General features: G+C 45.7%; 1 protein-coding gene across 1 annotated transcript in view; it reads left to right on the top strand.

Annotated features, from left to right (window-relative positions):
* HEATR1 (HEAT repeat containing 1) overlaps positions 1–15,252 on the top strand; it is a 411,542-nt gene that overhangs the window by 293,336 nt on the left and 102,954 nt on the right. Inside the window, exon 27 of the mRNA XM_086926859.1 lies at positions 8,446–8,564. Within this exon, the coding sequence (XP_086782985.1) occupies positions 8,446–8,564 (119 nt within the window). The remainder of the gene's footprint in view (positions 1–8,445; positions 8,565–15,252) is intronic.

Consider the following 15,252-nt stretch of genomic DNA (forward strand, 5'->3'; position numbering starts at 1 on the left):
CAGTAAGGGTCTGGGTGCTCTGTTGTTACAGGTGAGGAAAGACAAAGAGGTTCTCATAGCTTGTGCTTCTAGATGTTTGAAGGGGGCGGAGTTGAATTACTCTGTCATAGAGAAAGAGGCGTTGGGAATATATTGGGCTGTGAATAAATTCAGGAAGTTTGTTTGGGTTTCCTCCTTTACCATCAGATCTGATCACAAGCCACTAAAGGAGGTGTTTGAAAAGAAGGGGTGGGCTAAATCTCGGGGAGAATTAGGAGGTGGGTAATTTCTTTGCAGGAGTTTGTGTTCAGGTTTGAGTATATTCCAGGAAAAACTAATGTATCGGCTGATTGTCTGTCAAGGCTGGTGGATGTCGTAGAAAATGTTGATGAAGCTTTGGTTGACGATTTTGAGTGTGAATTAAAGGTGTGTGACGTTACTTTGGGTGCAGTGAAGGAAGATGCTTGGAAAGAAGAGTTGAGTAAGGATGAGGAATTAAAGGAGGTCATTAAATTGTTGGAAGGAGGTATGTCTCGTTCTCTAAAGAAACCTTGGTCAATGGTTGCTGATGAGTTAGCAGTGGTGGATGGTTTGCTTATGAGAGGTACTAGATTAGTCCCACCTGTTAATCTCAGAAGTGTTCTGGTGGACATGGCTCATGAAGGACACTTGGGCATTTCTAAGACGAAAGAACGCATACGAATGGACTTCTGGTGGCCAGGTATTGATTTGTTGGTGGAACGTACAGTTAGGGATTGCTCTTCTTGTCAGGCAAGTGATAAAGTTTTGAAAACTAGGTTTTCCCCAATGGTTTTCAGGAGGTTGCCTAGGTCCCCCTGGGATGAGATTGCAGTTGATATTGTGGGGCCGTTACATGGTGAGCATCAAACTCCGTTTATGTTGGTTTTATTGGACTTGTATTCAAGATGGGTGGAGGTTAGTTTGGTAAGGGAGATTACAAGTGAGTCTGTTATTTCTTTCTTGGAGTCTGTCTTTAAGCGCGAGAGTTTCCCGAACTCTATTCTTTCTGACAATGGGCCACAAGTTTGTTCTGGGAAAGTTGAGGATTATCTCAGTAGGTGTGGCATAGTTCACAAGAGGATTTCTTTGTATCATCCTGAGGCAAATGGTGCTTTGGAGAGACTTAACAAGACTTTGAAGGAAAGCATTCAGTTGGCAAGGGTTAACAATTTGGACTGGAGAAGGGAGTTACAGAACAGAATTTCTGCTTATCGATTCTCTCCACACTCAACTACAGGAAAGACTCCGTTTGAACTCTTCAAGGGTAGGGCGCCTAATACTTGTTTATGTCCTGCCTGGATGGCTGCAGACAAGGGTGTAAAAAATAATGATGTGGGTGCATGGAGAGAAAGGGAATTGAAACTACAGAGGCAAAGGAAGATGTATGTAGATAGGAGAAATTCTGCAAAAGAATCCAAATTCAAGGTGGGGGAAGTGGTAAAGATCAGGGCTCCTGTGGGTTGTCAAAACTGGTCAAAGTTTTCTGTTCCTAGAACCATTGTAAAAATTTTCAAAAATGCTGTAAAGACGGAGGATGGTCGTATCTGGAACAATAGTCGTGTTTCTCATTTTGGGGGGAAAAGGGGAATGTGAAGACAATGCTGTGGTTCCTGATTTGCATACTGATTCTTCTCGTAAGAGTGTGAGAGTACGCAGGCCTCCTGTTCACTTGCGTAATTATGTATAGGAACCTTCTCTTTTGTTTCTTCATATGTTTCTGTTGCCTATTTTATTGCTGGACATGTAAACCTGTTTAGTGTTTAAGAGGGAGAAGTGTGATGACCTGTCTCTGTGTGTGGTCTGGTTCCATGCTAGAACGTAGAGCTTGGAACCATCTGTCACCAATGTTCATCTAATATGTAAGTTCCATATTTGTCAGTTGTTAGCTGACTGTTGGTTGGGGCTGAATAAATACTACATGTTAACCTTATCCTGGATGAACTCTACTTTGTTACACTGGGCTGTGGCTAAACAGGGTAGAAAGTTTCAGGACCAGACTGGATACATATAGGTTGTGGAATAGTGCCGACAGCCCCAGTGCCTTATTCGGTCTAACGGTTTGTATACCTCCAGGGACTCCCTTGGGCTGTCTGTGAGGCTCGCGGCTTGTATTTTATCTTGGAGGGCCTCTCTCGGTGGGTGTGGTGTCCCTCTTTAGAGGCTGCCATAGAAGGTCTGGAATTCTTCAATCTTCACTACATCTTCTGCTATTGGGTTCCTTGCAGGGGCAGCAATTTCTTTAACATATTCTCTCTCTCGTTTGCCCCGTAAGGTGCAGGCCAGGAGGATATCTACTTTATCTCCTGCGACGCAAGAAAGATTGTTAAGGTGAATCGAAGAGTGTTCTGCCTTATTAAAGTTCATTTGCGATTGTACTCTGGCCGTTGAGTGTTCGGGTGATGTGATCCGCTGCCCTATCTCGGTTTTAATTGCGGGGTCTCTAAGTAGGGATGGGTGGAGCCTCCAATTCCCATGGGGGGGGGGTGGGGCGTCTTCTCACCTGCAGTTCCAGCTGGACTGTAATAGTTGCTGAGTCCGATACTGATAGGGGACCAATCTCTGCAGCTCAGGTCACTCCGATAAGCAGGTTGCTTGATCGTATATAACCAATCCATGAGTGTCTGCAGTGCACATGGGAGTAAAAGGTAAAGGCTGCAGTTGCGTATTAAGTTCTCACCATGCATCTCATAAACTCACTTCCATTAGAGTAACTTTCAGGTTTTTGGAGGAGGCTCCTGTGTGATAATACCACCACCCCCTACCCCCGCCACCTCTCTCAGGGGTCCTAGACCATATTGAGGTATCCTGACAGTACAATGCCCCCCCCCCCCGGGCCACACTCTGGAGTATTGGGCAGAGTTAGGTACATATTTAGTAGCTATGGTGATGGGTCAACTGTCCAGTCTCACGACTAGAGTGAGGTATCTGCCCTCTCTATCTGTATGGTTGCATGAAGCTGTCATGGATAAGTTCTGTCTCAGTTATATTGCTGCCACTCTTTAATTGTTAGCGGAGGAGTGGCATCCTGTGTGGTTAGCCGCATGTTTCAGCTTGCCTTCGTGCGCATCATTTATTTGGAGAATTCACCTCTTGTGTGTTAAGGGAGGTAATTTGAATCATTGCGGGAGTAGGGTTCAATGATATGCTGACGTGCTATGGATCAACGGCTGTCATGGAAATTCAGTGTGGTGGACTCAGTGGTGTTTCCTCCCCCATAAATTCCCAACTTCCCGTCATCAATTCAGGTGGCCCTCATGCACCTCGCTTATTTGGTGAATTCAGCCCTCGTGTGTTAAGGGAGGTAATTTGAATCTTTGTGGAGTAGGGTTTAATGAGGTGCTGACGTGATATGGATCAAAGGCTGTCATGCCCTCTGTATGCACTGTTCAAAACCAACTTGAACAGAAAAGCAAATGCCATGATTAACACACAGCCAGGGGTAACTACTAGTCAATCAATGTGGTCTGTGATTTAGGGTTATAGTCACCCCTATTGTCACTGTGTAGTGGAGATCGAGATCCTTTTATACCTGTGAACCAGCTCCCCAGACCAGAACAGTTCCAGTCGGTCCGAGCCAATCCACCCCCGAGAATTGCGTGAGTCTTCCTCTCGCTCTGCCATGTTACTTTTGTGTTCACATAATTTCTGTGTCCATCGCACGAGGCAATCCTCTTTAGGAGCAGAGGCTGCCAATGCCCTCTGTATGCACTGTGGGAGAATCCTCCTTTCCCGGGTACTTTCTTGCCACTCAATTGGACCGCTCGACGCTGTGGGAGACCTTTTCCGTATTTAGGCCTCTCCCAGAACAGTCCACTTGTTACTGTTTGTTTGTTACTGTTTGTTTTGTAGAGCGCTCAGCTGCTCCAAAGAGCGTCCCGGCGGGTCGAGTACTGTGGGTCTCTATTGTCAGGGCAATGCACATGGCATTTCAGTTTGTTTGGTTGGGTCACAGTTATGCCACAGCTGTTCTTGACCCCCTGGAGAGCCCACTTTGGTCTCACCTTCGGCCTTTTGTCAGGCGACTCCGAGCGTTAATCTGTGAACTCACTGGGTTCCTTCCGGCTCACGTTCTCTGTCCCCACCGAATTGGTATTGATCAGTCCTCATTCAGGTGTGGAGATTGGTCTCTTGTTGTCCTCGGGAGGGTCCCGATTCTGAGGCTGTTGGGTCAGGACTGTCTGTGTAATAGAAAGGGTAATGACCAGTAGTGAGGCTGCTCGCTGGACCTCCATGACAGTGTGGTGCTTGTCGCCTAGCTCAGACGAGTCCAAAGGGATATGTTCATCTGATAGTTTCTTCGTATGGGCACAAATGCTGCTCGCCTCTGCAGCATTGACTGGGAAAGATCTCATAAGACGATGCATGAGTAGTTCCAGAAGCTCACCTCTCCCGCTTTTCTAACTTGCTCTTGAACCTTCTCCGACTAGTAATGGAATTTAATAGGCCTATCTCTGGGTTGCTGCTATTGGGAACTTCGCTTGGGGCCTATCTGGTGCACCCTGTTGATTGTTCGTTCTGGGCGGGTGTCCCCCAGCAAAGAAGAGAGCATTCCTGACATAAAGGCCTCACGGTTAGTGTCCAGAATCTCTTTGCTTAAGCCCGTAAGTGGGAGGTTTTCTTGTCTTGAGCGATTTTCGAGGTGCTCAAGTTTCTCCATGGCGCTGTTTACTTGCTCCTCCAATACGATACATTTCTTTACCGTAGTGGAGTGGGTCGTCATCACAGTTTCCAGGCATGCTTCGTCTCTATAATTCATTGCCCCACTCAATCACATCCTTTCTGAGGGCCGCTAGTTGAGTACCTAAATTGGAGCACAGGTCCCCAAGGCTCTTCGTAAGATCTTGCTAAGTTCATCACAGAGTTCCGCTTTGAAGGCGTGGAAGTTGTCTAGCAGGACCGACTTGGTTAGCGCCATTGCGGGATCAGAAGCGTTGCTCTGCTTTGCTCTGCGGGGCAATCGCCCCACCCAGCGCCTGATACACCATAAGTGTGCTTCATGCTTGCTTCAGTTTTCATCTTAGGTGGCATACATGGAGTCCCCTCAGTTGACATGCACTGATGTGTCCAGCCCCGATCCTGAGCGTCTACCGCTCAAAGGTCTGTGTCCACCAAAGGTAATGGGTTGTTTCGGGTATCTCACAGCTCTCCCAGTCCCAATAGCTTCCTCTCTCAAGGACCTAGCCCCACTGTGCCAACTCAGTCTCTCACCACTGATTTGTGGTCCGAGTGTTTAACTGCCATTGAGTGGTATGAGAGAAAGGGTTAACCCAAAGGAGTCACTGGGACCTGGGTATTTAGCGTTGAAAGGAGGGGGTCCCAGTAAGAAGGACGTATGAATAGAGGAAATTTAGGACAAAGTAAAAAGAGATAAATGCATCTATAATGTTTTATTCACATTATAGGAAAAAAGTTGACAAAATCAAATATACAATACAAAATCGTATTAGTGCCCCTGGGGGGAAAAAAGGGGGGACGTGCAGTCGTGAGGGTAGTGTGAGGGGGGTAATTGGTGACAATAAAAGCACGTATTATTCAAACATTGTCATAGGTTCAGTGTCAATTGGACAACATACAGATATTAAATCTGCTTGAAATTTCAGAAAACACATGCCACTAAGTCCGTATTATACAAAATTGGGGTAGGAGGAGGCTGTGTAAGAGCTGAGTAAGTCGACGTTTCGACCCACGGGAAGCAGGACGCATTAAAATCCTTGCAGTAGGGTCTTCATCAGGACGGGAGGGGGGTGGCGGGGCAGGCAACCTGTTTGAATCAGTGTTGCTGAGTTAAATTAATTTGTTAGGGTCGATATAAGCATTTCATCTTGGAAGAGTAAAATACATATCCCACAAGGGTAATGAGGAATGAAACGATCCGGGTGCTGGGCTGGGGACCACTCCAAAACTCGATTAGAGGGAAGTCAATTTCGTGTCCCCGTAGAAAGGAAGGGTTAATCACAATCCGTAACCGGTCTAGCGCAGTATAATCGGAGCGCAACCTCTGCCTCGGCTGTCTCGAGGAGAACCCTTTTAACTGCCATTGAGGGCCTGCCTTTGCTGAAGTCATAACCCTATTGCTATACTGGGGTCCCCTCATACCCACATGTGTACCTTCAGAAGCCCCAAACCAGCAGTTCAGTGGTGGGGGTCCCAGAGTACCATCCAGCTGATCCAGTCACAGGGCGCAGCCAACCTTATTTGCAGCTCCAGGGCTCCATGGTCCCGCCAGGTGTCCAGAATCAATCAAGTGTATGGAGGCCCAGGTGCTTCGTTCTCCATTTTGCATTGTGCAGGAGCAGGCCACACAGGCCATCTGAATGCTGACCCTCTCTCCACCAATCGTCCCGGGATCCTCACCTCACTCAGTGTGCATCAGCTAGTGCAGCAGCGGACACCCAGCTGTTGTATTGGAGTCTCACCTCCCCCTACGTAGGGCAGGGCTTTGCAGCCGTGAACCCAGGGCTTCCATCGTGCCCCACAGCAAGCCCCTTCAGCCGTATTGTTTGCCCAGCAATGCTCATTCAATTTTCCCAAGGAGGAATGCAAGTCCCCTGTTCCTCAGAGAGGCAGTGGCTATGGTTTTCTACCTAACTGGAAATTGAAAACATTGTAGAAAACAGATGGCCGGTGGGAGATATAGTGAAGAGCATCTCACCACCCATTCATCTTGGCCACGCCCTGGATATTGTATTTTATTTCTATTTGTACTGCGCTTTTCTAACCATTTCAAGGCCCAGAATCCCATTTGTGGATTGTAGGTTGAAAAGCTAAATGGTTAGCATTATTTATTCAGGACTTCTTACCCAATACTCTACTTTAATTTGCATTAGTTTCATGGGCACTCGTCTTGTACATGTTTGAAAGGGTTTTTATTGTAGTTTTACCTTTATGAAGACCGTTAAATCCAAAAGGTTTAAAGTTCCGTTATAAGCATGGTGCATTGAACCTCTGCGTATAAGCATGGGCTGTCGCAGAGAGTGAGAGAGCAGATGCAACTGTGCATGCAGGTACTCTACATTTTTAGATTGCATTGTGTCAACCGTTTAAACTGATGTGCAGGGAAAATACTGTGTGGAATACACACCGCAGAGACAGGGGCTAACCCTCTGTAGACTTTCACAGTCCCCAACACAGCACCCCAAAACAACACTATATAAATGCTAAATAAAACTGATGGTGCCTAAACCCACTGGAAGTACTGTGCTCAGGAGAATTGCCTGGAATCCACCCAACAATGAAAGACCAAACCTGCTGGAGATATGATTGAATTATACATTACACTTTCATAGCTTTTTATAGACTTGGTCAGTTGAGTAATATTTTAAGGAAAGCCAAATCTTCATAGCTTTTCGTGAAGCTAGTTTCTTACAACGTACCTTTTTTTCCTTAGGTAGGGTGTGCCACAGTTAGCAAGTTTGAACAAAAAAGAAGCTTCCACTTTTTCTGGTTCTTCTGAAAGGTAGAACAATTCAGAATGGCACTATCCAAGTCTGGACTATTGAGAGACTGTGGCAGCACTGTAGATTGCCTGCTGGATGATGCGGAGAGCTTTGAAAGTAATTGCTCTTGACACTGGTCACCAGCGTGGGACCTTAAGGGCAGCAGTGATACTGTTACTTTTTTATTCAGGATGAGAACTTGTCAGAAAACAGAATTCTGGATGTATTTAAGATCATGGATTATACACTTTGTGAACATGATGTGGAACCCATTGGCGGAAACTAGGCATGAGAGCACTAGAGCTTCTGAGGCCTGAACCCTGGGGTGGAAACCCAGTTAGGGAAAGGTATGTTAATATGTTTTCATAGTGTTGAAAAGAACTTTGGTCACTTAGTTTACTTCACTTTGGAGTTGGTTTGTAATCCATGATTGCACCTACATTACTTACTTATGTCTATTTGGTATGGGGAGGTTCAGTCTCTATGCCAGTCTGACGTGTGGTTACATGTTTTTCACAACCCACATGCAAGGATTCCTGTTTTTGAGTGGTTCCATTTCACGTGAATTTGTAAAAATGCTGATGATTGACTCTTGGTATTGGCAGAGACCAGATGTGTTGCGGTCTGAAGGCTTTTCCAGTTTCAGGATAATCTTTATATCATTGTTGTTACAGGAAAATTTGCTCTTGTCGCTTTTGAGAAAGAATGGCATGTTCTGGAACCATTCTTACTAAGGGCATCTGGTACAGTCACACAACTCTCCTTTATCCACCTATTCAGTGGTTGAAAATGTAATGTAAACTTTTATTCAGAACTACTACCATGGCCTCTATCTTTGCCTTAAAGTCTTGGGGATTAGCAAAGCTGCTGCTTCACAATGAAATTTCCTCAAGGCCGCTGTGACCTTTGCTACAATGTGCTGCACTGTGGTCAAACCATAAAAATGTACCCTGTCAGGGCACAATTTAATTTCCTGTTTTTTCAACTCTCATTGTTTTGCCACTCTTAGATGCTTGGAGTGTTTGCCATCTGAGCAAGAAAACCTGGAATACACAAAACAACTTATTCTGAGTTGTATGCTCAACATTTGTCAAAAACTATCCCCAGATGGAGGCAGGATCCCTGCAGGTAATGATCAAACGAATTGTGAGAATTCTTTGTGTTTTATATTTTCAGGATTAGTGCGGTTAAATGTGGTTGAGAGGGCTCCATAAGCATTCATTGACTTTGAGACAATGAAGTTCACTACAATATTTGATTAATGAAGGACAAATAAAATCTTTATGCAAACTTATTTCATGATTGAAGATTGTGATCATTTAAATGCATTCCTAAGCTTCAGAACTAGCTAGGTAACAAATGCTCTATAATATGTTGCCTGTAAACGTGATAGTCTTGCAGCGTTTGACATTTTAAGTTCCCTAACTGTTGAAGTAATTTCCTTCTTTTAAATGTAACTGGTTTGTTGTTGACTGTGAAATGGAAAGCTGACACAGATAATAACCTAATTTTGCAGATCGCAGGTTTTGCGCTTCATCCTCTGCAAAAAAAAATGATACGTCCCAAGACTCTATTCTTTCAAACATCTGGGATATCTTTTTATTTTAGGCAAGAGAATGGGAACATCTTCCATAGCTTCAGGGGGCCCAAACATGTGATTGGCTTTGTTCTGTCCCCATATACATACCCACTCGGTCATCCCATCCTCTTCATCTCCTCAAAAGGTATCAGAGATAGCCAACTAATTCTACTCTGGCACATTGCACAGTGTGCAGCATGCATTTTAAAAAGATGTTCATTATTTTCTGCTTCCAGAATTTTCTCTAATTTTGGAAGATTCTTGTGCTACATAACACTGGCTTCGACTTATACTGTTTTAAGATTCCAGAAAGATTCCTCACATGCAAACTGTTCAGTTATTTCTCATACTCTTGGATGGGTGCTAATGCTTCCAGTCACTGGGATCTTCCAAGATTCTGGTATGACCAAACAGCAGTAAATGCTCTGATGGCTCTCTAAGTCCAGTACGGCTGAGCACATTGATCATAACAGCTCTTGTCTTTCATCTAAAAGGTGCTTGGAAAGCACACACCAGACCCGGGGTCTTTCCTGTCCTCACCACTTTATTTGTGTTGAAAGTTACACTGATATGGCTTTAGCAGGATGTGAGGGATGAGTCTAAGAGTGCTACTGTGCTGCTGTGCTAGCTAGGACCATGAAGCCTGATGCAGATGCCTCTAAATCACCTCTTCAGGTGGGACTGCAGTTTGTTTCTTCTTGGCCCAAATACTGTATTATGTGTACAATTAGACGCCTATTACAAGTAGTTATCAAAGCCCTTCAAGACCATTGGTTCTGTATCAGGGCCGGTCCCCGTTGAGTTGAAACCAAGAAGCAATGTTTATTGGCTTCTGAAACACAACACTACGCTTAAGGATGTCTCCACAGTCCTAGGTCATCAATAGAATTTTGTTCTGAACACAAACCGTTTTGGCGGAAAAGGAAGATGTTTTTTAATCATTTCTCCCATTCCAGTTCCCAAACGTTATGACGGGTGTTCTACGCTGCAACGGTATGTCTGTCTCTTGAGGTACCTAGCGCCTACAACCTACTGGGCCTTGGAAAATCTTTGTCTCATGCTCCTGTACTGGGATCCACTAAGGGGATCGGACCATGGAGTTTCAAGTTAACCTAATCTAATGTCCACTTCTGGATCTGTCGCATATTCCGACTTCACTATATGTCTCATCATATACATTTGCTGTCTACAGCTCTGAGACAGGGCCTCTATGCCCTTAGTCTTAGACCTAGCCATTCAAATTAGTCATCCAAGCCTCCAGTCTTCTCCTCTATACAACCTTTGGTTCTGTATTTGTATGGACATAGTTTGCCTTCTTGAAATCTGTAAACTTTGTGGATGCACCCTGCCATCCACATAACTTATTCGGTAGTCTTTGCTTATGCAACCTAGGACTCCCATCTCCACATATGTTGAAACAGGTTCCAGTCATTCCTATGAATGTCACAGAGCCAGTGTGGTGGGTGAATAATTGTATCCAGATTTCCCACACTTTTTCCCCCCATCACTGCCAGCTTTCAGAAACCTGATTCTTTTCCAAAGAAGAAAATGTGCTTGCTCCTAGGCTTCCAGCGGAAAGCTTTCTAGTTACCCACTTTCTATACAGTTGATTATTTTGAAATTAAAGAAGCAATTTCCAAGAAGCTTTTTTCTTATGGTTTCTTCTTCCTGTAGATTCATCACCTTTTGAATACCACAGGCTCTAGACTGAATGCAGAAAGTTTTGACATAACTCTCCCATGCCAGTAGAAGGCACTGGATCCATCTTGAAATCTGATGTGAGGCCATGGTGATATCACTAGAGCCATATAGTTCCCATCCCAGTTCCCTGAGTTCAGTTCCTTTGTATGCATTCTACATGGGGATCCAGTGCTTCGATACTCCAAATCTTTGCTTCAGCAGTTCTTATCTGAAGGAATGTTCTCCCCTAACTTTTTTCAGTGCAGTGCTTTGGGGATCTGACCCCTTAGAAAGTCAAGGTTTAAGCCCGATCATTACCACCTGCAAATGGCAACCGCATTCCCTCATGGTGACTGCCTTTTGGTGTTTAGTCTCTTTTTATGGCTATTAATCTTACTAGTGCCAAACAATGAACCTGAATGATAACACAAGGCCAAGCTTTTTATGGCTCCCTCCTCTGACGACCGAGGTAGAGGAGATGTGTGGAATCTCCCCATTGATGATCTAAATGTAGGGGTAACGTCCAAGTAAAATTCCCCTCCTCCAGCAGATCCCTTGTCTGAGCTGGAGCTGGTGGACTTTACCTCACCTCAAAGACTCCTCTGGCCCTGCAGGTTCACGCCCTGGTGCCTCCTTCAGACCCACCATCCTCAGTGTCCTTCATGGTGCTAACAACAGACTACCCTGAGTTCACGCCGATAGGGGTTGACCCTGCCTATTCCTCCGTTCTACTGGGATAATGTTCCTGCTGGTCTTGGTCTCCCACCTGGAGCACTATTAGGCCTCATGGGACTTTTCGGGGCTCCCCATGGGGTTTCACTGACAAGTTCTCTCTCCGTGCAGATAACCCCCTTTGTTCCATGAGAAACCCTTCCAGCAGGCCAGCAGCTGTACTGATGCCCAGGCCCTTGCTGATTGCTCATCCTGGTGCCTGTTCACTGAGCCTGGTAGAGTTTCTGGGACTCTCAGAAGGCGAGTTACCTACTCATGAAGGATTGGCCTGCAAATGCAACAATGTGCGACTGGTAGTCCTGTTGTGACTGAACATCGACTAGACTGTAGAGGACTTTATGGAGTGCCGACCCTGCTTCCTGGACCCCCTCACCATCGTCGTTGACCGAGGAATCCCTATAGGAAGATCCCTTTAGACCGTGTTGCATCCACAGCATCTTTAGAGCATCTTCAACATCCTTCAGTCCTTGCTTCAGGACCACTCCATAGCAATCCATTGCAACGTGAAAGAAGTGCCTGGAACTGCTGAAGGACTGCTTCTTCAGTGAAGGTAACTGGTTCTGGGGGACCTTGCTGGCCCACTTAACTAGCTCCCTGCTAGAGTTGGTCGCCCCAAGTACTTCTAACCAACTGCATTGACACTTAGCTAAGTTTCAAATGTTTCAGTGTCCAATTTGTTGCCTTTGCCAAGTCTTGTTGGCGGTTGAGTGAAATTGCTTTTATTTATTATTGCTTGTAAAATCTATATCTTTGGACCACTCTCGTGGATTTCTTTTGTTCTAGTTTCTAAATTGTTATGAAAATGCTGCCTATTTTTATAAATTGAAGTTGGTTTTCTTGAGTGTCGTGTCGATTCCTTCAATTGTTTTGGTGCGGTTTAAATGCTTAAACATGTTCATCCGTGTAAGCCTTGCCGCTGACTGCCACAGCTACCCAGGTTTGAGCTGAGGGTTGTTTGGACGAAACCTACTGAACCTAAAGGGGTTGGTAAGAATATCACACAGTGAGGTTGCACTACCACACTGTATAATATACCCCATTTCCTCACAATTGCATCGAAGGAGCATGATTGGCCCTTAAAGAATGAGTATCTTCCATTCCACATGCCTGGAAGTCCATCACGTCGGACCAACTGGTCTTCCAGATTGGAGAAAGGGTTTATGCTCCACGCTTCCAACAGTGTTCTCCCCATATCCCACGCTAATATTTCCTTCAGTTAGAGGACTGTCTGTGAATTATGTATAAGGGGGTGGGACCTCTACCAAAGGAACAGTGGAGTTGGTACTAGCGCTGGAATTTTGGCTGGGATGCTCCTCTCGGTACTTCCTAGTTCCCAAGGAGGAGGCCGGTCTTTGTCCATTCGTAGACCTCATGCTCTTGAACTTTTACTTGTGCAAGGAAAAATTCAGGTTGCATTCCCTTGCTCAAGTTGTTTTGGTGCTGGAAGCGGAAGACTGGTTGTGTCCCTCGACTTGCAGGATGTATATTGCCATATACCAATGCTGCTTTCACACTGGAGCTACCTGTAGATCAGGTTCCACCCACTACGCTTTCATGCTTCTCGCATTTAGATTGACATCGGCAACTCAAGTCTTCACAAAGGTGATGGCTCTGGCCATGGCACATTTCAGGAAGTCTGCAACCTCTTTATTCATTTACCTGGATGACTGGTGGCTGAAAGCCAGCTACTGCAGAAGACCGAGGACATTTCTGATATGATTCCAGTGTTTTGGGAAGGAGCCCGCTTTCCAGTCCTGATTAGTCCAATTACTGATCTGCTAGCTTTTTGCACGATCCTGGTCATGTATGTACGTTGGCACATGAGTACTCTCCAGTGATGCCTCCACAGACAGTGGTTCCAACAAGAGGGAAAACTTGTGGACACCATTGGGGTGACCTGGAAGACTGTGGCAGACCAAGTCTTATGGTCGTCGGAAGAGAACATAACTCAAGGGATCTCCTTTTGCCCTTCTCCAGCCTTGGTCACGGTCGTGACTGACACATCACTCTCAGGTGTGTGTGCATATCCGGAGGAACTGGAGATCAGATGACTTTGCCCACCAGAAAATCAAGACCTTCACATAAACCCGCTCAAACTGAGGGCGATTCAACTGGCTCTCAAGGCCTTCCTCCTTTTCCTCTATCCAGATCTTGATGGGCAGCATGGCAGCAATGTACATTCATAACCAGGGAGGAGTGGGGTGTCACCTTTTCTGTTGGGAAGCACAGAGGATCTGTACATGACACTTCAGGATGGCTTTGTCTTTTCGCCAACCACCTGTCCAGCTGTCTGAACATCATGGCCTACAGCCTGAGTCAGCGTCCTCTTGCTGACCATGAATGTGGTCTACAACAACCGGGGACCGTACGTGACATGTTTTCTCTTTGAGGCATCCCTATGGTAGACCTCTTTGCCTCTTGCTCTTTACCAACAGTACTGTGTGCTCCAATATCTGCTACATGGAACCTTGGTGGGCTGGTGGGGGGATATTGTGGAACTTTTTCACTTCAGTATTTATTTCATCCCATCCCTTTAATTTCTGAGATACTGACTAAGATTAGCCTGGGTTGGCCCCAAGTCATCTTCACTGCCCCAACCTGGCCGAGAAGGGTTTGGTACTCTGACCTCCAGCACCTCTTCCTCTGTCCCCTGTGCAGTCTTCATCACAGTGTGGACCGCCTCTCCCAGTTGTTGCAGCAGATTCTGCACCCCCAACGTCCACAGCCTACACCTTCCTGGCTGCACATTAAGCGGGGACACCTGAGCTTCGACTGACACTGAAGGTGGTGAACATAATTTTATCTGCTAATCGTCCTTCCAGCAAGTCTATCTGTTCTAGCAGGTGGAATAGGTTGGTCACATGGTGTGCTTTAAAGGACGTGGATTCCTTGAGGCCTCGCCTGTTTGAAGTCTTCGAATTTGAACTCTTGCTGATCCAGCAGGGATGCACAGTGGGCACTGTCAAGGGATACATGGCAGACTTATTGTTCTTCCTCTGCTTCCCGTAGTAGCCATCCCTCTTCAAATTGCCTAATAAGATGAGGTTTCGGAAGAAACTCTCAAATGCTACCTCCATATTCTTTGCTCCAATGGGACCTAAACCTGGTTTAGAATTTGATAGTTACTCTCTTTGAGCCCAGTCACAGTTGTCAGCTGCATTAGCGTCAGTAAGTCATGGGCACTGAGCGTCTGCCCGCGATTCATATGCTTCTTCCCAGACAAGACTGTTCTCAGAAGTAAAGTTAGGGGAGAGGTGTTTGCCTAACAGCTAGGGCGGTCGACCTCAAATCTGGGGAACTGGGTTCGAGTCTTGGCAATGACGCCGAACATCCTGTGATTCTGGGCAAATCACTTAATCTCCCCGTGCTCAACAAAAAGAATGTAATGCAACTGATGCTATGTAAAGCGCTCTGATACCCGATTCGGGTCAAGTTTGCGCTATATAAAACTCTGTAAAAAACAAACAAAAAAACGACTGGTAACACCTTTCCATCTGGCGCAATCAATTACCATTCCTATCATTTACCCTCCACCCCATTCCACCAACGAGGAGAACCTTGGGGGTGGTCAGATATTACTTGGACAGCATAAAGGGCAGAGACACACTTGCATCAAGAAGGGTAAAGCAATCCAGAAGAGGACTTTGTTCCACTGGATAATTCTGTGTCAAAATGTGCTATTCCCTTGCAAAAAGGAATCGCTAGAGAAAACCAGCACCAATTTACCGGGGCAAAGTCTTCCACCTCTGCATTGGCCATGGGCTTGCCCAAGGCCAAAGCAATGATGCTTGGTGACGTCCTTTACCAAGCTTTATTGATTAGACC

This window comes from Lissotriton vulgaris, chromosome 6, assembly GCF_964263255.1.
Source record: "Lissotriton vulgaris chromosome 6, aLisVul1.2, whole genome shotgun sequence".
Taxonomy (NCBI): Eukaryota; Metazoa; Chordata; class Amphibia; order Caudata; family Salamandridae; genus Lissotriton; species Lissotriton vulgaris.